General features: G+C 41.4%; 2 protein-coding genes across 2 annotated transcripts in view; both read left to right on the top strand.

The window, feature by feature from the left end:
* Positions 1-6291, top strand: part of LOC143300514 (D-aspartate oxidase-like) — a 73117-nt gene extending 66826 nt beyond the window's left edge. The window contains exons 8-11 of the mRNA XM_076614247.1: positions 1-37; positions 2933-3050; positions 4060-4158; positions 5628-6291. The exon at positions 1-37 is cut by the window's left edge and continues 34 nt beyond it. Coding sequence (XP_076470362.1) covers positions 1-37; positions 2933-3050; positions 4060-4158; positions 5628-5747 — 374 coding nt within the window. The 3' untranslated portion in view covers positions 5748-6291. The remainder of the gene's footprint in view (positions 38-2932; positions 3051-4059; positions 4159-5627) is intronic.
* An 8088-nt stretch (positions 6292-14379) lies between these two features.
* On the top strand, positions 14380-25099 carry LOC143300606 (uncharacterized). The gene is made up of 5 exons (XM_076614388.1): positions 14380-14735; positions 18089-18161; positions 19384-19438; positions 20357-20471; positions 22072-25099. The coding sequence occupies exons 1-5, from the start codon at positions 14583-14585 to the stop codon at positions 23863-23865; spliced, it is 2190 nt and encodes a 729-aa protein (XP_076470503.1). The 5' UTR covers positions 14380-14582; the 3' UTR covers positions 23866-25099.
* The last annotated feature ends 2032 nt before the right edge of the window (positions 25100-27131 follow it).

Genomic DNA, 27131 nt, shown 5'->3' with positions numbered 1-27131 from the left:
CCTGTGACAGCAAGAGGCCCTGTTACTTCATCCCGCAGTGAGTAGGAAATCAAACAAACTGGGAGAGAGATGTTGTATTCTATCGTGTCATCGATACTTATATTGCGACCGTCATCCTTCAGACACCAACAGTTCCACTAGGACGAAGGCCACAGCTGAACAACATTCACATCCCTGAAGTGCTTTGATTGCGTTATTCTGTCTTTTTTTTCTTTTTTTTCTCAAGGTCTGACTAAGCGCGTTGGGTTACGCTGCTGGTCAGGCATCTGCTTGGCAGATGTGGTGTAGCGTATATGGATTTGTCCAAACGCAGTGACGCCTCCTTGAGCTACTGAAACTGAAACTGAAACTGTCAAGTCTGTCCACTGATATGACAGGATTTTGACCGACCGCTGTCTGCCTGCAAACTGCTGACCAGTGCTGACCACTATGTATCTGTTCAGATTCTGTTAACGACTAATAGCGGTGTCCAGATTGCACGACTACTTTGTGACGGCTTTGCTAGTATTAGGACTTTTTGACATGACTTAGCTGACCACTTCTCATTGCTGCTGACCATTACTGACCTCTGCTTGCCACCACTGACCGCAACGCAAGTGTTCAGGTAGCGTTATTTGTGCATTATTAATGCGTCCTGTCAGATAGGGTTGTTTTTTTGTTGTTGTTGTTGTTTTTGTTTTTTTGGGGTTTTTTTCTCCTAAATCGCTGCTGACGTCTGTCTAAAAACAGTCGCATTCTCATGACGTTTATGCAGTATATGCGAGGACTTCTTGGCGGGATTTGGTCGTTGACTGACCACTACTGACTTCAGCAGATCATTGCTGACCACTGCGGACCTCACCTGACTTTTATTGTGTCATGCAGAACCATGTCTTCTTGACTTGGAATGTGTGCTTATGAATGGGTGTTTACTCTGTGTGTGTGTGTGTGTGTGTGTGTGTGTGTGTGTGTGTGTGTCTGTGTGTGCGTGTGTGTGTATGTGTTTGTGTGTGTGTAAGGCATATTTTGTGCTTTTTCATGTGATTATCTATCCATATCTGCACTATGCGGCATCGTATTGGTGTATATAGATTTTGTTTTTCACTTCTATGCTTTCACGTGCTGTTGTGTGGAAAATGCACTGTTGTATATGTATCGTTTCGTGCGAGGTGCTTAGAGCACGTTATATGGGGAGTTTTGCGGCATACAAGTACAATATATTATTATTATTATTATTGTTATGGTTATTGTTATTATTATTATTATTATTTGTTGTTGTTGTTGTCATTGAAAGGAGTGAGTCTGGTGTGAAATGGTGCGTGAAGATACCTGTACCTGTTCTCCCACCATGGACGCAGCTGTTACACAGCTGTTACATGACATACGCCACGCAGTTTGATGCAGTTTGTGCATTGGGCGTTGTTAAAACTAGCTAGCTAGCTAGCTAGAGAGAGAGAACACTCAACACTGAACACTGAAATGTTAAATGTCATTAGCTGTAAAGCTCTAGTGACAGAGTAGATACAGATCATAACAAAAATGGTGCAAACCAAATACAAATGGAACAGAAAGGGAACACATACTCAAAGTAAACTAAACTACTAAGGGATAAGCGGCACTTTGTACTTTGTCGTTTGCTTAAAATGTCCATGTGGCAGGCAGGTACTGTGCCTTTTTTTCCCCAGTCGTTCGTCTCCAAGGTTTCAACAGTACACAGGAAATAAAGTACATATCATCCGTATAATAATTATTCAAGCATGTGGCATCGACACACATCATATCAATACGAACACGTAACAAAGTACATAAAAAACATATAACACATCAGAAAAAAACATTGTCGAAATTGACCATCCAAAAGTAACCCTTCCTTTTGTCTATGCCCCCCCCCTCCCCCGCTCTTTCCATTTGATTATTTGTCATGAGTCCCCATATTTCCGCTCCATAGTTCAAGACTGGTTCAATTTGTGTGTCGAAAAGTTTCCAGAAAAGCTGTGCATCAGTCGACCGTAGTCTCCTGACTGGTTTTATAATTTGGATTACACCTTTTTTTCCCTTTTCTATTTGCTTCATCCCACGCAGACGTCAAACTCAATTTAGTTGTGGATAACATTCGTAGATATTTATATGAATTGGTTACCTTTATTTCTCTATCACCATAGCACCATTTTTCATGAGTCGAAAGAGAGAGAGAGAGAGGGGGGGGGGGGAGAGAGAGAGATGGAATGACAATGACCATCGACAAATATTTTATTGAGGGTAGAATGGTAAGCTGAAAGCTTCCTTACACTATGTCCTCACTCGTACAATATAATAGATGAATAAATGAATAAACAAACTGACAACGCGACAACAACAACAACAACAACAACAAAAACTCGTGTATTCATGTTGTGACGTTTAATGCTCTTAGCAGTATTTGTTTTGGCGGAGGACGGGGGCAGGGGAGGTGTTTATGTGTGTCTGTGTCTGTGTCTGTCTGTGCGTGTGTCTGTGTGTGCATGTGTCTGTGTCTGTCTGTGAGTCCGTTTATGTATGCATCTACGACATGTATCTTGGTGCAGATGTGTGAGCGCACGTGCTCTCGAATGTATTTTGTTTTTGTTTGTTGTGGTCTTTTTGTTTGGTTTTGTGTGTGTGTGTGTGTGTGTGTGTGTGTGTGTACGTGCGAAAATGTGTATGTGTGCGCGCGCGTGTGTGTCTGTGTGTGTCTGCGAAAGTATGTGTATGTGCGTGTTCAAAAGTGTGTGTTTACGAAAGTGTGTGTGTGTGTGTGTGTATGTGCGTTCGCGCGCATGCGCGCGCGCGCGCGCGTGTGTGTATGTGTGTGTGTGTGTGCATGCACGTGTGTGTGTGTGTGTGTGTGTGTGTGTGTGTGTGTACACGTGTCTGTGCAAGCTTGCATGTAAGGGGGAGAAGAGTGCTAACAAACCCTTGCCGCGCGGTGTGTCAGTGACGACGTGGTGTGGGTGGGCGGGACGCGGGACACTGGGGACTACAGCACTGACCCCTGCCCCGACACTGAGCGGGACATCCTGAGGAGAGCCAAGGCCATGGTGCCTCAGGCCGAGGTCAGATCTGTCGTTTCCAATCTGATGTGTGTATACGTGTGTGTGTGTTCGTTCTTTAGTTTACCGTCTTTTCACTATCAGTGATATTAGACGTTAAAAAAAAAAAAAAAATTTAAAAGGGGGGGGGGGGGGCATGGGGGGAGGAAGGTGGTGGAGGGGGGGTGGGGGGGGCGGGAAGAGGAAAACAGAAAAAAGGTAAACTAGAAAACTACCGTAAAATGTATAACTAACATGCAATTACATTTAACAGTAACAATTCAATAATAATAATAATAATAATAATCAGAAACCATTAACACAATTCTGAAGTGCATTAAAGGAATGTAGAAATAGGGCTATGAACTAATGCCTGTGAAAGTTCGACCATAAGAACCTCGTCAGAAATAACTTTACAAAAATCATCTGCAGAATTATTATTCTCTTTGAAATACTTGGGCAAGAAGGTACGTAACTGCTGGCAGTGAAACAAACAATGATGCAGACTGAACTGCTTACCACAGATGCATGTGACATTTTTACTATACTTTATCTGTGTGTGTGTGTGTGTGTGCAATGCCCGGCAATGACTACATTTCTGGTGCAGCCATCATATTTCGAGACGGGAAAACGACGACGACGATGCACACACACACACACACACACACACACACACACACAGTGGGGGGGGGGGGGGGAGATGCACGCATGCACGCACGCACGCTCAGCATGTTTCCACTCAGTCTACATTTTCCATATCCAGCTCATTATACTACCACCCACCTTCCAGCCTCCCCCTTCCCTCATAGCCTCTCCCTCTTCCGCACGCGCACGCGCGCGCGCATACACACACACACACACACACACACACACACACACACATGGTGTTGTTTTGTTTGTGTTTTTGTTTTCGTTGTCGTACCACCTCTCCCGCACACACACACATCTCTCTCTCTCTCTCTCTCTCTCTCTCTCTCTCTCTCTGTCTCTCGCTCTGAGACACAGGTGCTGATGGAGAGAACTGTGTGTGCAGACGGCCACAGTGCTGGGGAGGTGGGCGGGGGTCAGGCCCCAACGTGATCCCCCCAGAGTGGAGAAGGAGCTTCTCTTTGTCAAGGGCAAGAAACTCAGGGTGAGTCCTCCTGCGATCCTTGCCGAAAACAAGTGATGTTTTTGATGTTTGTGTGTGTGTGTGTTTGTGTGTTTGTGTGTGTGTGTCTGTGTGTGTATGTGTGTGTGTGGCGGGGATTGGGAGTGTGGTGGGGTAGGGGTGTGTGTGTGTGTGTGTGTGTGCACTAAACATATTTCTTGTGCATAGACTCTCTTAGATCTTACAAGGACCACGCAAATATGAACCCATGTTTGTGTGTGTGTAGGTGTAAGTGTGTGTGTGTGTGTGTGCGTGTGGGGGTGTGTGTGGGTGTGCGTGTGGTGCACTGACGTGATTCGCTCTGTATTTGTCTTAGTGGTGCATTGATGTGATTTGTTCAGTATGTGTCTAAGTAGTGTATTGATGTGGTTTGTACAGTGTGTGTGTCTAAGTAGTGTATTTATGTGGTTTGTTCAGTTTGTGTGTCTAAGTGGTGCGTTGATGTGGTTTGTTCAGTGTGTGTGTCTAAGTGGTGCATTGATGTTGTTTGTTCAGTGTGTGTGTCTAAGTGGTGCATTGATGTGGTTTGTTCAGTGTGTGTGTCTAAGTGGTGCATTGATGTGGTTTGTTCAGTGTGTGTGTCTAAGTGGTGTATTGATGTTGTTTGTTCAGTGTGTGTCTAAGTGGTGCATTGATGTGGTTTGTTCAGTGTGTGTGTCTAAGTGGTGCATTGATGTGGTTTGTTCAGTGTGTGTGTCTAAGTGGTGCATTGATGTGGTTTGTTCAGTGTGTGTCTAAGTGGTGTATTGATGTGGTTTGTTCAGTATGTCTAAGTAGTGTATTGATGTGGTTTGTTCAGTGTGTGTGTCTAAGTAGTGTATTGATGTGGTTTGCTCTGTGTATGTGTCTAAGTGGTGCATTGATGTGATTTGCTCTGTGTGTGTCTAAGTGGTATATTGATGTGATTTGCTCTGTGTGTGTCTAAGTGTTGCATTGATCTGGTTTGCTCTGTGTGTGTCTAAGTGGTATATTGATGTGATTTGCTCTGTGTATGTGTCTAAGTGGTGCATTGATGTGATTTGCTCTGTGTGTGTCTAAGTGGTATATTGATGTGATTTGCTCTGTGTGTGTCTAAGTGTTGCATTGATGTGGTTTGCTCTGTGTGTGTCTAAGTGTTGCATTGATGTGGTTTGCTCTGTGTGTGTCTAAGTGTTGCATTGATGTGGTTTGCTCTGTGTGTGTCTAAGTGTTGCATTGATGTGGTTTGCTCTGTGTGAGTCTAAGTGGTATATTGATGTGCTTTGCTCTGTGTGAGTCTAAGTGGTATATTGATGTGCTTTGCTCTGTGTGTGTCTAAGTGGTGCATTGACGATTTTTTGGTCTGTGTGTGTGTCTGTGTGTGTGTCTGTGTCTATGTCTGTGTCTCTGTGTGTGTGTGTATGTCTGTGTGTGTGTGTGTGTGTGTGTGTGTGTGTGTGTGTGTGTGTGTGTCTGTGTCTGTGTGTACCCAGGTGGTTCACAACTACGGGCACGGGGCCAACGGGATCACCCTGAGCTGGGGCACCGGCAGGCACGCCGCCAGGCTGGCCAAGGAGTGGGCCAGTGAGATCACCCCGTCAGCGAAACTGTAAAACAAGACCAGCAACAAGGGGAATGAAGAAAGAAAAGAAAAGAAAGAAAAGACAAAATCAGAACCATGACAGGACGGTGGAGAGGAGAGAGAGAGAGAGAGAGAGAGGAAGCCCAGTGATATTCTTCACCACGCAGACGTGTTTGTTTGTTTGTTTGTCTGTCTGTCTGTTTGTTTGTTTGTTAACATAAAAAGACTAATACAATGAAGGAATGAGCCAGAGGATGATTGATCAACAACAACAAAATCCCAAATTACTCTTTGTTACATTGTGAATGGCACCAGAATTAATTTTTAAACAAGATGATTATATACGAAACAAGAGTCACGGTGAGTAATAAACAGAATTTGTAATGTAATCTGATTGGATATAGAATAAATCTTATCATAATTTCATCAGTCAGAATATATACAGAACATATATATGATGTAGAAAAGATTGTGTGTGTATGTGTGTGTATGTTTGTGATATGATGCTTCTGTTTCGTGTGGAGGAGTTCATCAAAGCATGTGTTCAAAACTGAAAAAAAGTCGTCTGTTGGAAACCCTCTGTGTGTGTGTGTGTGTGTGTGTGTGTCTGTGTGTCTGTGTGTGTGCGCGTACATTCGTGTGTTGTGTGTGTGTGTGTGGGTGGCGTGCACGTGTGTGTGTGTGTGTGTGTGTGTGTGTGTGTGTGTGTGTGAATAATTGTGACCTTAAGATCTCAATATCTTGTATCCGAGAGGGTCACAGTGGAATTCTCCAGGCAGGCAGACAGACAGACGACAGACAGACGGACAGACAGATCGAGTGTCCATCGCCTTACCCCCGCCCTCCGTTCATAAAGAAAAAGTTGTACATGTATCTCACCTAACTGAAGTTCACAGGTCTAATACTAAGTTACGAGATTCCTCAATTTTTCATGACCGTGTTATGGTGCAATCGAAGACAATTCGCTTTTTAACTCACTCAGTACGGCCAGTCCTCTCTTCTCCTCTACACAGACCCCTCGGATGTCCAGTGGGTGTCTGAATGACCCAACCTTTAGCTTCCGTCGTCAGAATTGTGGTATTCTTTGTCAACATTCACGTCTTCAGTATAAGAGCCTTCCACTTGCAATATTTGATGATGGTAATTGGGGTGAAACGCTGTTAACGTCGTCTCTTTCGCCGTTCGTATGGAAAGAGTTAAAAGAACGTCAAATATAATGATCACCAACAGAAAACTACGACCCAAATCTACGTGATGCCAGAGGCTTTTTGTTGTTGTTGTTGATGACGATGATTCAAAGGTGAATGGGAAGTGTGCTTGAATTTTTTTTTTTTTTTTTTTTTTTTTTTTTTTTTATTTTAATATGTAGCTGGGAACACTTGTTGTCTGGCTTGTTCTTTTCTTCAGTTGTTTTGTCATCCTGTCCACGTGTTAGTTTAGTTTTGAGGACTTCCTAGCTGTTTCTTGTCAACTCCCGAAATGAGCAGCAATACAGAGACATTAACAGAGATGGTCTCTCTGTCTTCCCTTATGCATACCAATTGAACTGGTCTGAAGTGACGAGTAGAGAGAGTTTCAAAATCTTTTCTCCCCCTAATGAATTCAATTCAACTCCCACATTCTGAGTAGCTTGAAGTAATTAGTCAAAAATTGCGAAATTTATTAGAAATTGACCTCGGTTCCAGCCTTTCTTTTTTCTTTAGTTCTTTGGTTTGTTGGTTTTCTTCTTCTTCTCTCTCTCTCTCTCCCTTTCGCCTTAATCTAACACCCACCCTACCCCTCAGTTGCCAAACTCAACAACGTGGGCTTCATGTAAAAAAATTTTAAAAAAAGGTGTTGTGGGGGCGGAGGGGGGAGGGGGAAACAAAGAAAAAAAGGAACACAGAAAGAAAGCACTGGGGAAGCAAAGAAGAAAGAAAGAAGGAAAAGAGATATGACTGAATGAACTGAAGAATCACACACACACACACACACACACACACACACACACACACACACACACACACACACAAAGTGGACGAAAAATACAGAGATAATAACACGAAACTCCCGAAGACAAATTTTCCGGAGTGCTTCTACAGATCAGTGTGCCATGGACGACAAGGAAGACAGAAAAAAAGGAATGGGGGGTGGAGAAGGGTCATAATTATAATAAATGATAAAGGATTAAAATCTCTCTCTCTCTCTCTCTCTCTCTCTCTCTCTCTCTCTCTCTCTCTCTCTCTCTCTTCGCATATATGTACTCTTTTTTCCCCCAGATAATTCGTCTCAATCATGCTACACACACACACACACACACAAACACACACACGCACGCACACACGCACGTACGCGCACACACACACACACACACACACACACTAACAATCTAATGTTGGTATGAAAATAAAGACTTGTAAAACAAGATCATCACAACAACAACAAACAAGCTTGTCTAATATCACTTACTGTGAAAAGACGTTAAACTAAAGAACGAACGAAACAAGAGAGGCAAGGCCTTCAAGACTCACTTGTGATACACTTTAAAAAAAAAAAAAAAATTAAATCTAATCGTTAAAATGTGTTCTGTATTTGTTATTATAAAGCTTCGCGTTTAAAAAAAAAAAAATTTAAATAATAAAATTTAAAAAAAGGTCCTAACCAGATTCGAACCCCGCGTGTTCCGGGAATGTAGTATGACATGGTCAATTCAATTTGTCATTGATGTTCATTCTAGTTTTATAGTTTTAAAGTTGATATGAAAATTTAGTATTTTGTTAAACTAATAACATGCAGAGCCAAGTACAAGTACTTCTAAACGTCGTAAGAAGTGAAAAGGACTTCATTTTCAGAAACGTCAAGACTGGAATTTTTTTCGTTTCATCGTGATCAGTTCAAGGTATTAACTCGCATGATTTTTAACTATGAATTCCGCCTGATTCTGTGGATATTTTTATGGCAGTTTGGGGCATAATCCAGTAAGTGATGAGGCGTTCACAAATCTTTCTCTGAATAAATATTTAACGGTCTCCTTCTCCAACTTTCCATCACGTTATCGTGTATTGTCCATTGAATATAGGATTGAACGGGCAGGTCAACAACTTGTAACAAAATGGCGTCGTTCGCGTTCGCGAAGAATATGAGCACGCGCTTTGAATGTGTATAAATATGTGTACGCAACTGATTTTTGCCCATGACCTTCAGGGCTCAGCCAAAAGATCTGTAAAGTCCACTTGTCGTACTGATTTTAGTATTTTCCGAAAAAGACCACTTCAGCTAAAACATAGTGAAAGCCCTGTACACTGAGAGTAAAACACACAAGCTTTTTATGTATTAAGTATAATTTCAAAATGTAATGTTTAAGATGAGAAAGATCAGTTTAAACCAAATTAAATCCCCTAGCATTAATTACAGAGTAATTTCCCTTTTTTTACTATCTGCACCAAAACGTTTGCAAAATAAATAAAACTTCCATGCTTTGCAAAAGAAGTTCCTGTTTGAACAAAAAATGATAATAATGACTGCTCTTGTTGTTGTGTCAGAATATCAATTCAAAGTGCCAAGTTTAGAGAATACAAAAAATATAAATATAACAGTAAATGCAGTTTGCATATAATTAGGCTTCTTTTTTTGTGCCCATCCCAGAGATGCAATATTGTTTTAAACAAGATGACTGGAAAGAACTGATTTTTTCCTATTTTTATGCCTAATTTGGTGTCAGCTGACAAAGTATTTGCAGAGAAAATGTCAATGTTAAAGTTTACCACGGACACACAGACACACACACACACACACAGAGAGAGAGAGAGAGAGAGAGAGAGACAACCGAACACTGGATTAAAACATAGACTCACTTTTTTTACACAAGAGAGTCAAAAACACCTCGATAGTGGGATTAGATGCCCAAACGCGTGAACAGACCCAAAAAAAAAAAAAAAAAAAAAAAACATTAATGACTGTATCCAGTGTGACCTTGAAGAGTTCTTTTCAGAAACTTTGTTTTTAAACATTAGTGTGTGGCTTGTTTCCAAACGAAAATGATAGCTCTTTGGGTTTAAACTAGTATAAAAACTGACACATGGAGCCAATTGGAAAGATAAAGAATTTGCCGACAGCAGCCTCGGATGATTTGACACACAATTTGTATGGAACTGCAACTCCAGAGAACATCACACTATTGTGTCAGAAGGCCTTTGGTTCTTGCAATGTGCACACGCACGAACGCACCCTCTCTCTCTCTCTCTCTCTCTCTCTTGTACTCTGCATAACTTAGCCATATATATATATGAAGGATTGAAGAGACTACATACAGTTATCTCGTGAATGTTGTTGAATATTTGTGTTGACTATTTTGGGTGATATGGTTGATATTGTGCTAACAATTTTTGGTTGATCTGAATTGTCTGCTTACTGTGTCATGTCATTTTCTAATTATTATTTATCAATGAATCCCCCTTCAGTAAGGGGCTCTGGCCTTATCTGAATAAAACATTCGTTCGTTCGTTCGTTCGTTCGTTCTCTCTCTCTCTCTCTCCCTTAGAATGGAATGGTGGCCTTTGTAGTAACGCTTAGGAAGCGAGAAAATCTGACCGTGCGGGTTCGAATCCTGTAGTCGCCCGTTTTTTGTTTTGTTTTTTCCACCCTCCAAAAGACTTGTAGAAGAAAAACCACTTTTATTTGATCGCAAAACAAATACGCTTGCAGACAGAAAAAAGTAAAAAGAAAAAAAAAATGTGTGGCTTTGTACTTTAGCGATAAGACCCCCTCAGGCTTCGACAGCAGCCCGAATTTCACACAAATGAAATATATTGTGACAAAAAAAGTAATACAATACAATGCAGTACAATACGACACACGTCTTTGGTCATTGGATCAATTTTTCCCGCCATTGTTCCGTACAATGACGCAAAAACATTACGTCATGACAGACATATGACCCACACGGGCGTCTCGTCTTCCAATTGTGACGTCGTTTTGGTCTATCCTGCTTTACAAATCGTTCCAACGGTCTTCTGCTTGTTCCATTTCATACAAAATGGAATCACCACCAAAGATCAACCACGATTCTTTTACCTTTCGATTTCCAGCACGACTGTGGCGCATAATCAATTCGTGCTCCACGGGAGCAATTTCTTGGGGCCCAAATGGAAAAACAATTCGTATTCTGCGCAAGAAATTTGAAGAAGAATATCTTTCAGGCGATGCTAAACCATTCAAGACAACAAAGTATGAAAGTTTCGTGCGTCAGCTGAATCATTATGGCTTCAAGAAGGTAAAGAAACGCAGCGCAGTGAAAAAGGTAATCATACAAACTATTTTAACATCCAGATTGGTTTTATGTTCAAGTGTTTGTTTGTTTCATTCTTTTTTTCGTTTCAATGATTTATTTTGTTTGTATTCTGAACATTTTTTTCATTACTGCAATACGGCAGTGTTTGTGCTTGTGGACTATCTAGTAAGTAAAATTAATCTGTACATGCAGGCTAATACACATTTGTGGCGAACACGAAAATTTTTACTCGAATCAGTCTAAATTAGCTCAAAATAAGTCCATGAAATAAATGATTTTTCTTATGAAGAAAGGCTAGAATATCTTAAGTTTCCTTCCTTTAGAGCAAGAAGGGTACGAGGTGATTTGATCCAAGCGTATAAGATATGTGATAACATTATAATGTTGATGGCACTGACTAAGCACGTATTCCTCTGTTAACCCACAAACTATCATTGTCACCTGTAACAGTACTGGCAAAATTCAGAAGCAACATCGTAGTAGCAACATTAGAAAATATGTTTTAAGTTACAGAGTAACTAACAACTGGAATAGACTTACCCCAGATATCAAACGTGCACCTAACATAAATGCCTTTAAAAATCTTACTGATGACCACGATATCATAAAGGAAATAATGTTTTACTTTGATGGTCAGATGTGAACTTGGGCTCGAGTACCTGACCGAAAAACTACGAAAGTCGACGGGCGTACAAAGCCGCAAGGTTACGATGCTTGGCATCGCCTCTAACGAGAACCTGAACCTGAACCTGCGCCTAAATCATAATCGAAAACCCGACCAAATTTGATCAATCATTTATGAAAGCAATATTTCATAAAAGTGTAAAATATGCCAGGGATTCCACCGGACGACAACACAAACATGATCGCACGATTCACAGTGGCTGCAATCACTGGAGATTGGCTCTAGACGGGTGGCTATGCAGAAAGAAATTCAGGGCAGTGAGAGCTTCATTAAAAAGAAAAGGAAAAGAGGTGTCTGTCACTTCGGTGTGCCTGCCGCAGAAAAGCCCAAGAGGCCATTCCTGAGATCTGTGCAAATTCGGAGAGAAAATGGTGGAGGGGGAAGGGGGTGGAACTTAGGCAGGATGTCGCCGACAACGGCTGTTGCGATGATACTGCTGATGTATTTGTATTTCATCCGTCCCGATGATGAAATGCCCGTTTCAAATCTCTTCTGTGTTGATGGAACCAACTCTTCTGTCGAACGCAAAGAGACACTTGCAGAAACACGAACAAATAAACAAATATACGTCATAGACTCCATTGATTTCATAACCCTCTCCGCTTGATTAAGATGCAATAACGTAAGTCTGATGCTAGATCTGAAAATGTGAATGAGTGATGACAGATGAAGTCTCAGAACAGGAGTACCTCTCGACATTGTTGGCCTTTACAGAATCGATGGGCTAAATCAGCAGTGCATCTCGGAATTAAAAAATATATATATATAATTTTGAGTCTAGCACGATGACTTTGTGTGACAACGTGTCCGTGCTGAAGTGAGTCCAAGTGGATGAGCCAATTCGAAAGAACCCATGAAGAAAGCTAAGATGGAGCATCAGCACATGGATTTTGAGTTTTTTGGGAAACAAAAGTGAAACAGAATAATCCCACAAATGAAGTCGAACATCAGAATGTCAGAATATCAGTACAATGCAAGGTCGTTGGAAAATAAAATAGATAAATAAATCGAAAGTGTCGCTACTAAAAGACCAGGAATTCAGAAGACATGTGATCATGATTTCATGCATTTTGCCTTGCTAAAAAATATATTTACTTCTGTATTCTAATGCCATGCATGACTATGGATTTATCAACACGCAAAACATTGAATAACGTCGTATCGTTTCGTCTTGTCCTGTCATGTTTTGTACCTTTCTTATTCGCCCATAGGGCTTCAAATGATGTGGAGTCTTGTCTGTGACGTTCTTCTATCATGTACGTCATTACCTACGTTTTACGTCACCATCGTAACCACAGACCCAAAATACTGAAAAATAATATACAATCATTATGAAATATATATTTTTAAGCAAAGGCGAGTAAAAATGTTACCGGAAATTAACGCAGTTTTCATTGTTGTTTTTGTTTAGCTTTGTTTCGTTTTCCTGTCGTGGAGTAAATTTAGCGTTTTGAACGAGTCTTGTTGTTCTGGGTTGTATTTTCTTTCCCGTGAAAGCTGCAGAGATTTTTTTTAACAGAGTTTTTGGAAACAGCATTTGCCATGCCTTGCCTGGCCTTGCCTTGCCTTGCCTCGCCTTACCTCGTCTTGCCTTGTGCCCAGTCTCAGACTGGGACTGTCACGTCTTTTCTTGTCCTGTCTTTTCCTGTCCTATCTCGCCTTCTCCTGTCCAGTCCCGCACAAGATAATCGTCCTCTGTTTGCGTGTGTGTGTGTGTGCGTGCGCGCGCGCGCGCGTGTGTGTCTGTGTTTGTTCGATTTCATTTAAGTCTATCCACTTTACGTGACATAGGAAAAAAGGGAGGAAGGGGGAGGGAGAAGGGAAAGGGATAAAAACAATACTATACACTTAACAAAAATCTGACTTAGGGAATAACTTTCAAACTCTGTGTCTGCGTGGATGTCTGTGTTTGTTTAATTTATCTGTGTGTGTGTTGTGTGTGTCTGTATGTCTGAATGTATGTATGTATCTATCTATCTATATAGATAGATAGGTGTGTGTGTCTTGATGATGTGGAGTCTTGTCTGTGACGTTCTTCTATCATGTACGTCATTACCTACGTTTTACGTCACCATCGTAACCACAGACCCAAAATACTGAAAAATAATATACAATCATTATGAAATATATATTTTTAAGCAAAGGCGAGTGCAAATGTTACCGGAAATTAACGCAGTTTTCATTGTTGTTTTTGTTTAGCTTTGTTTCGTTTTCCTGTCATGGAGTAAATTTAGCGTTTTGAACGAGTCTTGTTGTTCTGGGTTGTATTTTCTTTCCCGTGAAAGCTGCAGAGATTTTTTTTTAACAGCGTTTTTGGAAAAAGTATTTGCCTTGCCTTGCTTACCTCGTCTTGCCTTGTGTCTAGTCTCAGACTGGGACTGTCACGTCTTTTCTTGTCCTGTCTTTTCCTGTCCTGTCTCGCCTTCTCCTGTCCTGTCCCGCACAAGATAATCGTCCTCTGTTTGCGCGTGTGTGTGTGCGTGCGCGCGCGCGCGCGTGTGTGTCTGTGTTTGTTCGATTTCATTTAAGTCTACCCACTTTACGTGACATGGGAAAAAAGGAAGGAAGGGGGAGGGAGAAGGGAAAGGGATAAAAACAATACTATACACTTAACAAAAATCTGACTTAGGGAATAACTTTCAAACTCTGTGTCTGCGTGGATGTCTGTGTTTGTTTAATTTATCTGTGTGTGTGTTGTGTGTGTCTGTATGTCTGAATGTATGTATGTATCTATCTATCTATATAGATAGATAGGTGTGTGTGTTGTTTGTTTGTTTTTTTTGTTTTTTTATAATCAGTTTAACGTGCAACACTAAATTCTGTGTGTACACGCACGCGTGTGTTCGTGTGTGTGCGCGCGCGCGCAGCTGAGCACGCCCATCGTGCACGGGGAGAGCAAGGAGGAAGCGGCCATGCTGAGCGAGTACCACAACCCCAACTTCACGCGCGGGCAGCCCGAGAGAGTCACCTTCCTGGAGCGCCGCAGCCAGGTGCATGAAAGCAGCAGCACCACCGTTCAGAGGAAGAGGAGCAAACGGAGCGAGGTTTCAACGACCGCTGGCGAGGTCCTCTCTCTCATCGTACCAGTTGACCTCTCTCTCTCTCTCTCTCTCTCTCTCTCATTGTGTGTGACAGTGTGTCCACTGTCTATATATCTTAGCTGATCTCCTGATAATACGTTGTGTTTGTGTGTGTGTGTGTGTGTTCTTCGGTGGATATTGACAAGACCAACATCCTTCATGCTGTTCTTGAGAGGATAATCTGTCTGTGGCAAAATGTAAGAAAAAGGCAACAACACTCGGTTTACCAACTTTTGGACCCCAACTGTCTTCTGTGTTCGTGGGCAGCAACTCCCATGTTCACTCATGTGTACGGGTGGGCTTCTGCGTGTATGATCGTTCTTAGACCGCCATGCAGGCAGCCATATACCTACTCCACTTTCGGAGGTGGACTCATATTGTAAAAGTGAGTGGTGTGAATAAATTCAAAGACACAAAGAACACAAGAACGTCACTTTTTTTTTCTTTCTTTTTTTAACCAGTGAGACCCAGTTTCATGAGGTGATTGATGTGCATAAAGTTAAAATAATTAAGAATGAACATCAAATTGCTGTTCTTATCAAGTAGAACAGTGAAACTTACACTCGCATGCGGCACACACACAGACGCATACACACGCGCGCACGCGCTTTGCGCATTGAAAGAAACGTGAACATGCGTGCGTTTTGATTAGTCTTTTCACTTCAGAAAACACTGATGAACCTCGCTCTGACAAACGGTCAGTTCAAAATGGACAGAAAGCTTGTGACTAAAACACATGCGAGTGCGCGTAAAAGCACGCACGTTCTGTGGGTAGGAAGGGAAATCTTCATTTGTGGGCTGCAACTCCCACGTTCACTCCTGTGTACACAAGTGGGCATTTACGTGTATGACCGTTTTTACCCCGCCATGTAGGCAGCCATACTCTGTTTTCGGGGGTAAGAAGGGAAATAACAGAGAAAGGAAATACAAACGTGAACATGAGCTTTTTTGTTCACCTCTTATACATGAGTAAACAAAGAGCTTTTCCCATGTGAGCAGAAAGTTTACAATGAACAAACAGTTCGTGATATGCACGCACAAGAGAAAGTAAATGGAAGAAAGAAAGGGGGGAAAATACAAGGAAAAGAAAAACGTATGAAGTACTACTTTTGTCTTGCAGTTAACATATTTCCCGTTTGTCACATATGTACATATTACATGGAAAGACAACTACTCAGTTTGGGATAAGCAACAACATAAGATAAGATAATGCATATGTGTGAAGACCAAACACTGACATCAAATGACATTTCTAATACATTTAAATAGTGAAGTTAAATTGATTGGAGCTATGCTGACTTAGTGAAAGTACACTGACAATATAGATTAGGTCAAGCTTATACTGTGTCAAAGTGACTCAAATGAATCAGTTATCATGTAGCACTATACTGAAGTAAGCCATATAGGAGAGAGCACAATAACTAAATTATAATTAACAAACTGTGACACATATCAGATGGTTTTAACCAATAACTGATATTAATCCAACACTATCTTGTAGTCACCACAACAGAATACTACACACATTATAGAGTACTGAGCACACTGTAACTGTGCAACACTGTAGCAGTACAACTGATATCAGCATGTAAAATAATACATGAATAATAAACAATAGAATAAGTGGCTTTGATAAAATACTGGCAAACTGAGAGACCAAATAGCAAGTCAGTGCACAACACAAACATTGGAAGAACTGTCATGGCTTAACCATTAAGTGGTGAATTGACTTACACAAGTAATCCGTTGCATCAAAGCCAAATATCAACATAGCTAAGCTTGTGCTCAACATTTAAATCTTCCCCATTCAGCGGGATGAGGAAACCTAACCTTCATTGGTGACAGCAAATGAGAATGAACGCTTCATTCACAAGAACATTCTGGAACAAACTATAAGTGTCCAGAGACGTCACTGACTGTGACGTTGAAAGAATAAAATGGAATGCTGCTAGGAGCATGGTGATTTTCTGGATCAATCATAGCCCAGCTGTGACTACATGTCAGAGCAATAACTGAACCAAGTAAACCAAACTAAGGCAATATCAACATACTCATATGAACACAAGTACTGTGTCAAAGAATACAATTCACAAATCATTAGCACATTTTACACAGAGTACTTACAGCAATATGACGATGATGCTAGCCGTTGTAGGAACACACACAACACCCACTCTGTGTGCGACACAGCAAGAGAGAGAGAGAGAGAGAGCAGGCTTAAGTCAGAGACTGGCCACGTGGAAGGCAACCAGTCAACACCTGCTGTGGCTATTTATGCAAGTTAAACAAACTGCAATGACGTTAGTGTGGCCTGTGAAACAAAAGGTCCCCAGTCAGGCTAAATCTGATTAGAATTGTGTTTGTTACAAGGTGTTCAGTGATAGATTTCTGAATGATTCCTGAACCTATTTATGTTGGATAGGTCACAAAAGAAACAGCTCAACACCTACTTTCTAATGAGTATAAAATGAAGTGGTGATTATTCAAGATGAATTTATAATCTTAATTCAAGTCACCTGAAAAGGGTCAGTTATAGCAAGCTTGTCGCTGAAAATTATAAACTGCATTAAACCAGTTTAACGTAGGCAAACACAAATGGAATAGATTTAAAGATGGAATTGCGACGATTCTTCCAGTATATAATACTTGTAGTTTACTGGTCTGACAAAAGAGATAATTAAATGCAGTGTAGCAGAAACACAAGTTTCAGTTCACCCAGTGGCAGTGGTGTCGAGCGACACTGGTTGTGGAGTGGCTGTGTGAGGAGGACAAAATGACGTAAGCTTAGCGTCAGTTGAAATCTTTAGACTGACGAATGATTAAACTTACATCAAACATGCTTCTAACTGATTAAAGTGTGTGTAAGCACAACAAAAATAATATTGCAGTGAACGATACAGAGACTTGATTTAATAAATGTTTAGGAACAGTTGTTTAAAAGGGGCTTTGCAATTACAAACCGGGAATGGCGTCTGCACAAGCCGTTGGAGACCAGTGGTTAGTTGCGAAAAAGGCATCTGCTTGTGCATGAAGCAATATCTGAAGCCAGCAGAGCGCTTGGCTACATTTATTTTAGACAGAAAGTTGGAATGTGAGAATGTACTTATTGTTCGTATTTTTGAAATACGTCTGTGTCGATCACGTTAGTGTAATAATGGCATTAACTGTGTTTAATAGCAGCTTGTTGTCAGATTGATAAGTGTTTTTTAAATGTCACCATAATGCCATCACTGACCAAAAAGAAAAGTGAGACAGATTAATGATGATAATAACTAAATGCCTCACATATGAAACAAACCTTCCATGTTTGTAATCCATTCCGTTGTCCTTGGTTTCAGACTCAAGACTCGACGGAGAAAAGGGCAGCGGCCAAGAAGACGAAAAAAGACACACCTGTCACTGGAGCCGACGGTAAGATGGCTTAGGTGTGTCGCTACGGTTAAAGCTATATAACAGTAATAACGCTGATGGTGATGGCTACTGTCTGACCGATGTATAAAAGTAATGACCCTCATGATGATAAGGAAGTAAGAATAATGGTCTGCTTGATAATCCCACTCGTTTTGTTTTTTATACACTGACGTGTTGGCACTTGAACAAGAATCAATAAATTAATAAACAGATTAATAAAGTTAAGAAAAGAATATAGAAGATTGAGTAAAGCAGTTTATAATTTCCCAAATTAATAGTATTTCCAAACAAGCACATAAGTCGTGCAGTGAAACAAACATCTTGGATAACAGCAAAATGACAGTAGCTTTTACTATGATCTGTGATCACCGTGGTTGGTAAAAGGTGGAGATTTTTTCGATCTCCCAGGTCAAACGGAGTATGACTGCCTACATGGTGGGGATAAGAAAACGGTCAAACAAGTAAAAGCCCCTTCGTGTATACATACGAGTGAACTTGGGAATCGCAGCCCATAAAACGAAGAAGAAAGAATACAGATTACCTTATCCCCAAAGAGAAGTGAATGTGTGGTTTAATTAAAATCACAGTCCAAGGAGGCACACACCACAGCGGTCACACCCGATACCACCACCTCCCGCTTCCTACGCGGACGTGTTCCCACTGTGTTTGACCTAGTTGTGACCAAGTGCTAAAGCCACATCCTAGGAAGCGAGAGAATCTGAGAGTACAGGATCGAATACCACAGATAATTTTACCTTGATAGGAAAACAAACACACTGCAGGCACAAAAAAGAAGAAAAAAATGGATGGCGTTGCATTGCAGCGACGTGCTCTTCCTGGAAAGAGCAGCCCGAATGTCACACACACAAATCTGTTGTGACAAAGAGTAATATTACACGACACTGCACTGCGTTACGCCACGCTACACTCTACTCTACTCTACTCTACTAGCACGGAAACTTGGAAAATTAAGAAAAGAAAACCAACATCTGAAGGATAAGATAAGTGTTTCAGTAAAAGCGTGCAAGGTGAGGACAAAATGAGAAGCGAATTAAGAAGTGCACACAAATTCACGTATAGAAAATAATGAAAGAGGTAAGAATGAATTATTAGTATCTAACGAGGAAGTTTGATGAAAAGTTTTATATGTCAATATGATGTGTTAGAAAGAAAGAAAGCATGGGTTTTCAAATGCATCACCATGACGTTTTTTTCTTCACAGGTGATCAAAGCAGCCCAGACAATGACAACAGCAGTACGAAATCATCTGGACTGAGGTAAAGGCAAACTGAAACACATGCATTGTCTGTCTGTCTGTCTCTCTGTCAACACCATAAATTTAAGAAATTGGGGGAAAATTAGTTCTGTCCATTTCAGTCAGGGTTATGGTCTTCCTGATTTCCGGATGTTGAACATTTTCATTGTGTTCACCTCCGTGCAGTTTACACCTAATCTAATTGCAGTATGTTTGTTATTTCTAAAAGAATATATGTTATCCTTTTACGTTTTATGAATTATAAGCGAAATTATTCCTTGCTCTTAGTCCACCAACTTGCTTGCTTGTCCGTGTTTGTGTTGAAGGTTGAACAAGCTTAATTAAGGAGATTCTGTTGCGATTTGTCCAAAAAATGAAGTAATGGTAAAGGCAGGGAAGGTTTGAAACTTTGCTTCATATGATCGTAAAAAATGAAACACATCGATGTGGGCGGCTTCAGGTGGAATCGTGTCATTTCCAGCACACGATTTTCATTTCGACAATTTACTCGTTACGGAGCAAAACATAATTGTTTGGTTCTGTACATTCAGTTTACTTTTTTTTTTCTTTTTTTTTTTTTGTGGTGGTGACTAGGCTACACTATTATCTATACAAAAATACATCTGATTTTCATTAGTAAAGAAACCTCTTCTCCCTATCCCTTTGTTTTAACCAGAAAGAACCACACGTGTGTCATGAAGGCGTGCACATTGTACTTTTGTCGACTTGTGCTCATGCTTTATTTCCTCGAAGATTGTGTCTGATGCGTTTCAGTCTAACACCCAAAGATGTCATTTAAGCGAATCGAATCATAGCATCTGTATACGTACGTGCATGCGTGTTAGAGAGAGAGAGAGAGAGAGAGAGAGTATGTTGCTGGACTGAATTTTTGTTATCCACTTAACAGCAGGTGTCGTGTGGTTTTTCTCTCCTTCTACAGCCGACAGACGGAGAAGGCGAGAGCGTTACGAACACAACCAGCTGCTTCGTCAGCAGACCACAGGGCCCAGAAAAAACACAGCGCCCCTGTCTACCAGCCTGTATCCGCCCAAAAGGTCACACCTGACATATTTTACAGTCAGATACAGAAGAAGAAGAAAAAAAAGCCCGTAAAATATCTTTATCTCACAGATTATTCGGATTATCTGGTCTAAATCTCAAGAGTTGTTTGGATACAGTTTTCTCTATGTTTGTCTGCCTGATTCCGCGGTCAGTTTCAACGGTAGCATTTCTTCACCCACCACATGTGACAGATGTCCACACTTCAAAGGCTTGCAAATGTTGACAAGATAGTTCCAACCCTTCGCTTTACGAAGACAATGCCGGTCAAGATCAAGACGAAAGGTGAAGGTCGTTGCTTAGCAGAAATTCAAAGCAAATGAAAGGTTTAATCACAGCGTGGCTGCATTGAAAAACCTTGCTGCTACGGCAGAGCTTTTGTCTTGCAGCCATTCATTATCAGAACTGGTACAATGACAGGACATCATGAAAGCAGAAACAGTCGAAAGTTAAGATTCAAGGTCAAGATCAGAACGTGACTACAAAAAACCTCATGAAAGAAAAACAAATCCAGGGTTTTGTGTCTAATGTTCATCGTCACAGTGTTCGATTTCGGCCAAGATTGCCGAGATGTAGAAAAGAAAAGAGAAGAACGAGATGAATCAATGCACTGATTGAATATAAATGAATGTACGAATAAAGATAGATAAGCGAAATCATGCAAAAATGAATAAATCAAAATTATAGAAAATAAAAACAATTAAAAAAGAACATTATATTATGGATGGCAGTTACCATTCAAAACAATGAAAATGATTATAGTTGATATGAATTATCATAAAATGATAGTCATTTTGCAGATTCACTTTTCATTACACAGTTATGTGGTTTATAGAGTGTCATGACGATGAACAAAATACATCGGTAGTACTTTTTTTTTTCGAACTTCTTTTATCATGGGGCGGGTGCATTTAAAGGGTAATGGCCGGAACTCGTCGCTACTTTTATGTTTCCTTTGACATGATAAACATAAGCTTCAGTAAAAGCCTTAGAATGTTAACGTGTACTAAACATGTAAAAACGATTCCTTCCAAATCAAACATGGTTGGTCAGTAAGTGAAAAGACTTACTTTTCAATGCAGATGAATTTGTCGAAATCTGTAGATACTGTGATGTACAGAAATACGATCTCTGCACGAATAATTCATGCAGAAGAGAGGGCATCGTTTTAAAAACAGGCATTCGATGCCTGTATATTCAAAAGACAAATGGACGCTCTGTCTCTGTCTCTGTCTCTCTCATTTCCCCACATTTTTAACAGATTTGTTTTCCATTTCATTCCTAAGGTATATTGGAAAGAAAATAAAGTAAAAAGAAATCGAGTGCTGGAAATTTACATTGTTGATTTATATGACTACAAACTTGTATACATTCAAATAGCATAATCTTGCAGCAGTATTTCTTTAGTTATTATCCTTGTGCTTTTCCAGCCGTCTCATGAGTTAATCTTCTGTTGTGTGCTTGAGCACACTATAAGCTGTAAACTTGTTGCTGCTCTGTGTTCAACCTGATAAGATATAATGATTATTTATTTTATACTTACTGAGTTTCCAGTTAAAGATTTTTGTTAAACCAGCAGAACCTGTGTTGTTGCAGTCCGTGTCCCCCATGTACCAGCAGTCAGGGTCGGAAAGGAAATCTCTGAGAGTGGAAGAACGCCTGATGTACCAGTGCAGGCCTTACTACGGCCACGACGGTCTGGAAGCCCGCTATATGAGACCCTCTTTGGCGCCCCCATTCTCACGGCACATAGCAGCCCCCTGGCACCAGACCTTCCACCCCTGTCACCCCGCCCAGCTCTATGACCGTTACTACAGTCCTTGTGCAAGCCGGGAGGACCAGCTGTATCCTCCGTTCGCCCGCTACCCACCTGTACCTTATCCCGACAACAGGTACCTGCCCCTCGGCCCTCCGCACATCTGGGACGCTGCCTACACCATGAACAGACGCCGTGCAATCACAATGACAGGGGGTTTAGACGAGTACTCGGGTCAGGACTTCATGGGGAAGAAAATGGGATGGCCTCAGAAACAGTCTGTCAGCCATTTTGAGCAGAACCTAGCCTCCCCCCTTGTCGGGCATATGGTGGCTCCTGGTGCCTTTCATACCTGGCCCCATCATCAGTTCAGCAGTCCGGAGTCCAGACCAGGAGTTCAGTGGAGAGCCATGGAATTCCTTGGAGACACTCGCTCGATATGCACTGCCAGCAATGAATTCAGAAGCCCTGTTGTCGCTCAAGGGTACGATACAGCACAAGCTTACCGCAGCTCCTTTGGTCAGTCAGTGGTGAGACAAGTGAACACCGGCACCTACAGCCAGACAAATGACTTCACTGAATCCACACCCTCGTGCGAAGCAAGCGTCAAAGGGGACGGCATACAAACCACTCAGGCAGATGTTCAGAAAGTCACGCGGGACATTTCAGACGATTCTGGTGTGAACGATGCTGATTATCAAGAGCAAACTGAAGAACTGGAAACGGCAGTATCAAAGAACGAAGGAGAAGTTCATGATTATTCAGAAAGCCTTCACATCATCACGGATGATGCCGTGGATCTGCCTCTGGACGTGGCAGAGGAGACTGTCATTACATGCAATGCGACCAGCACTGCAGCGTCGGATCATTGCTCGCCTCTCGCGCAACACTCTTCTGCAGAGGAGAAGATGCTGATGGACACCCTCATGAACACCAGTGCTTCTTTCTCACCCGAGGACACTACTCTCCACTTACAGACAGAAAACACAGGGCCAGAGTCCAGGCACCAGTACGATCAGGGTGTTAGTATGTACACCACATGTCCCTCTGATGCCCTCACTTCTCAGACTTTTCCCCAGCAGATGGCGGACAACTTCAACACCAGCCAGGAGTCTCCCGAAGGTTACAAGCCTGCACGTGCATGGACGTACTCTGACCCAGCACAGACCGGTACCGCCAACGGGCACTGCAACGGCCAGGACGGCTCTCCCCACTCCTGGAATCTCCCCGCCTCTCAGCAGGAGGGAGACACGACCAAAGCAGAAAGCGCGGTCATCAGCACGGGTCACACGCCGCTGTCGTTCGGTGAGAACGGTGCTGCAGCCGACGCGGAAAAGCCTCCTTACCAACAAAACCATGTTTATGCTTTGCCGAAAGATACCACAGACAATGAAATGGACTGCCCCAGCACGTCATCTGAGGCGGAAAACGGTCACCTCCGAGCCAAGGTGTTGGTTCAGCGAGAGCAGAGGGGGGAGCTGAGCCAGCTGTCCAGCACCAGTGTTCAGGAACTGCTGTCTGCTGCGCTCAGAACGCCGGGCATGAAAATCATGGTGGATGACAACTGCCATCAGGAAAACATGGTCCTGGTCATTCCCAAGGGCAAGAGGAGAGAAGTCAGTGGGTGCGTGTAGCGTCAAAGCCGTGCAGTTTATTCATGTTGTGAGCGGTTATTGAACAGGTGGGGGAAAAGGGACAAAAGTCAACCATCAGGAGGAAATGGTGAATCCCCCCCACCCCCCCACTCTCCTCTCCCCCGTCAAATCGAAAGACATTATGAACAAAAACTGACAATCACTTTTTCAGACTGAAAGGATATTACAGAACTGCACCAGAAAGAAAGTGCTTATTACAATCTGAATACACACACACACACACACACACACACACAAACACGTGCAGTCTCGCACAAAGCATGCTCATCAGACAGTGTTGTGACAGCATGTGAATGTTTAATTTAACTACCGATTCTGATTTTTCTCTTCTCTTTTTTTCAAATAAAAAAGAGCTTCGTTGTTTGGAATGACTGTTGTTAATGTTCACAGTATTCGCTTCTCAAATTGACTGACGTTGATTCTTTGATTATCAATCTAAATATAGACATAACCGCCAGCACTGGGGATATCTTGACCCAAACCGAACTGGAAAAGACAAGACAGATGTACATTTCATGCAAAAATTTATCTGACTGAACAAGCAGCTAGAATTTGCAAAACGCCGTATTCCCCGAAGACAAATTGAATTGTACGTACCTTTCCTTTAAATCTTAAATTAGAAACGGGAGAGTTTATACGAAGGCAGGGGAAAGCACATTTTTCGATAAATTTTCAAACTGTGCCTTCAGAAAACATGGGAAAAGAGTGTCAGATTATTGCAGCTCACGATATGAAACGAATTTTTTCCCCGCATGTAGATTCAGACAGTCTTAAAAGATACATGATACTGTTTCAGTTTTGATGGGCGAGATACCCACAGTACATTTGCCCAAAGTGTGATGATGATTTGCAAGTTACGTTCCCAATTAAATTGGTACTGAGTCATTTCAGGAGGTTCCAGACATTGAAGCTGATCTTGGTTTTAGTTTTGTGTGAGTGTGCCTGTTTTCCTTTTCTTGTTGCTGTTGCTATTCCAGTTGATGTTGAAGATTTGCGTTTGGTTGATTTAATCTAGCGTTCCAAAATAAATGTTTGGAATCACTTCGGATTGTTACATCCCTTCATTTTCTATGTTTTCAGAATTGCAGAGAATATGCAGTAGAACTACTTTGACGATAGAAACGATATGACTTTGATTTCCTCAAAGTAGATTTTCAGATTTCGTCACAAAGCGCAACAAATAATAGTTCCAAACTTTTGGTAATTGAGAGAGCATATAACACTTATAATGCCCCTTGCCCCTCCCCCCCCCCCCCCCCCACCTCTCTCTCTCTCTCTCTCTCTCTCTCTGTGCCACCCCCTCCCTCTCTCTCTCTCTCTCTCTCTTTCACGCACTTTGATTCTTGAAATAAGCTTCTTTAACCAAATGGCATCCAAAACTGTTATTGATATTAGTCATTTCGTTTTAAACTTAAATTTAAAAAAAAATAGTTTGATGCCATGTGACGTACTGTTGATTAAAATGTGTTTTAAAAAAAAAAAACTTTGAACCTTTTGTTATGACTGTTTATGTCACTGACTGAACTGTTGTCTTGATTTATTAATTAGCTGAATTAAATAACAATTTTTAAAAATATATTTGTTGTGATTATGTTTCAATGATTAGTTGTTTTTAAAAAAAAACCGTCCAAAGCTTTTTTTGCGTTTTCAAAAATATTTTTATTCGTTCATTTCATTTTTCTTTACAGTGCACTAAACATACTATTAAACAATACAGATACAATACATCACATTGAATTAATGCATGAATAAGAAAAAGATCTATGATAAGGCATATGACATATATAGTTGGTTTTAGCTATAATTAATTGTTTCAGTGATTAAACTGTATTTGAAATGTGTTTTTAAGGTGCTGGTGGCTTTGCTGATAAAATGCAATCCATCAGGTGTTGTGGTTTGGCCGTGTCGATGTCGAAGTCCAAGCACTGTTTGTACGGTATGGAATTTAATCTGAAGGCGGCTGCAAGATCGGCAAAAAACAGCAAAGGGAGAGCTGCTTTTGAGTTGGGAAAATGGAGGAAAACACTGCGTCAAATTATGTTGTTGTTTTTTTTGTTTTTTGTTTTTCAAAGAAGTCATGACGGTGGAAAGCCTGCACTAGAGACGGGGCTAGATACTTTGATAATAAACTACAAAACATGCAGAAAATATTCCCAACAGCTTACTTCTCTGAAGCTGGTTTTTCCCTCTTTATGCAACCGACCACTTGTACATTTGCCTAAGATCTACATGACATGAGGAGTTGTCACTGAATATGCAAAATCTGGGCTCCCTTGGCACAGAATTTATGAACACTGAACGGATGTCAAGCTCGTATGGTCGAAGAAACTTTTCACATTTGCAAATCATTTCTCATTGCTCTTTAACTCTTTTCCACCAACAGATATTGATGAAACTGGCCAGACGGATGCGTCACGAAACGTTCTCCAAACTCTGACCTTCCTCAATCTCTGACCACGGCGGGTCAAAAGTCACGGGAAGGGTAATGTCTTTGCCCGCATCAACTGTTTTTTGTTTGTTTGTTTGTACCGTGTTTTGGACCAATATTTGTAGACTGTCAAAAGCTACCGAAATGAATATCGTTTGTGTCGTAGTCTTTAGCTGATTTTTCAGTTTTTGATAGTGTTTCGGACAAGTATTTGTCGACTCTCAAAAGCTACTGAAATCGATATCGTTTGTGTTGAAGTCTTTAGCATCATCAGATCAAAGTCTTGCTGGGGGTATTGACAAAGTCTTTGCCTGCATCTTCACTGTTTTTTTGTTGTTGTTTTTTGTTTGTTTGTTTTGGGGGGTTTTCGTGTGTTTTTTTACCGTGTTTTGGGCGAATATTTGTAGACTGTCAAAAAGCTGCTGAAATTAATATCGACAAATCCATGGGAAACTGTCATTCGACGAAAAGACCCGGTGGCGCACTCTGGTCCGGAAGGATGTTTTCCCCGCCTGGCTCCACGATCAAGCGGTTGTTGTCTGCGTCCGTTGGGACAGGGGTGGGGTGTGGGTAGGAGGTTGTGTTCTGCGTTTTTGAACTGGCAAGAACTTAACACCAAGGAAGTGACTCGGAAGCAATGCAGGGTCTCGTCCGATGTGTAGCCTTATAGATACCTTTGATAGCTGATAACTCCCTGTGGACTGTTGGTGCTGGATTACGACAAAACGAGCCTGGTTATGTTGTCGCTTAAGATGGTTTCGGGATGAGAGGCGTGAGAGTAATGACGCAACAGAGGGCGAGACAAGATGGGAGAGGA

The sequence above is a fragment of the Babylonia areolata genome, chromosome 26 (genome assembly GCF_041734735.1).
Source record: "Babylonia areolata isolate BAREFJ2019XMU chromosome 26, ASM4173473v1, whole genome shotgun sequence".
Lineage (NCBI taxonomy): Eukaryota > Metazoa > Mollusca > Gastropoda > Neogastropoda > Buccinidae > Babylonia > Babylonia areolata.
This window is presented reverse-complemented; position numbering and strand designations above follow the sequence as displayed.

What these genes read in the sequence shown, in the direction of transcription:
- LOC143300606 (XM_076614388.1), top strand. Translation starts at nt 14,583, where the DNA reads ATGCTGAGCGAGTACCACAACCCCAACTTCACGCGCGGGCAGCCCGAG. An exon ending in ACGAAATCATCTGGACTGAG is followed by an intron (nt 19,439 to 20,356) that starts GTAAAGGCAAAC and finishes CTCCTTCTACAG; the next exon opens with CCGACAGACGGAGAAGGCGA. An exon ending in AGCCTGTATCCGCCCAAAAG is followed by an intron (nt 20,472 to 22,071) that starts GTCACACCTGAC and finishes GTGTTGTTGCAG; the next exon opens with TCCGTGTCCCCCATGTACCA.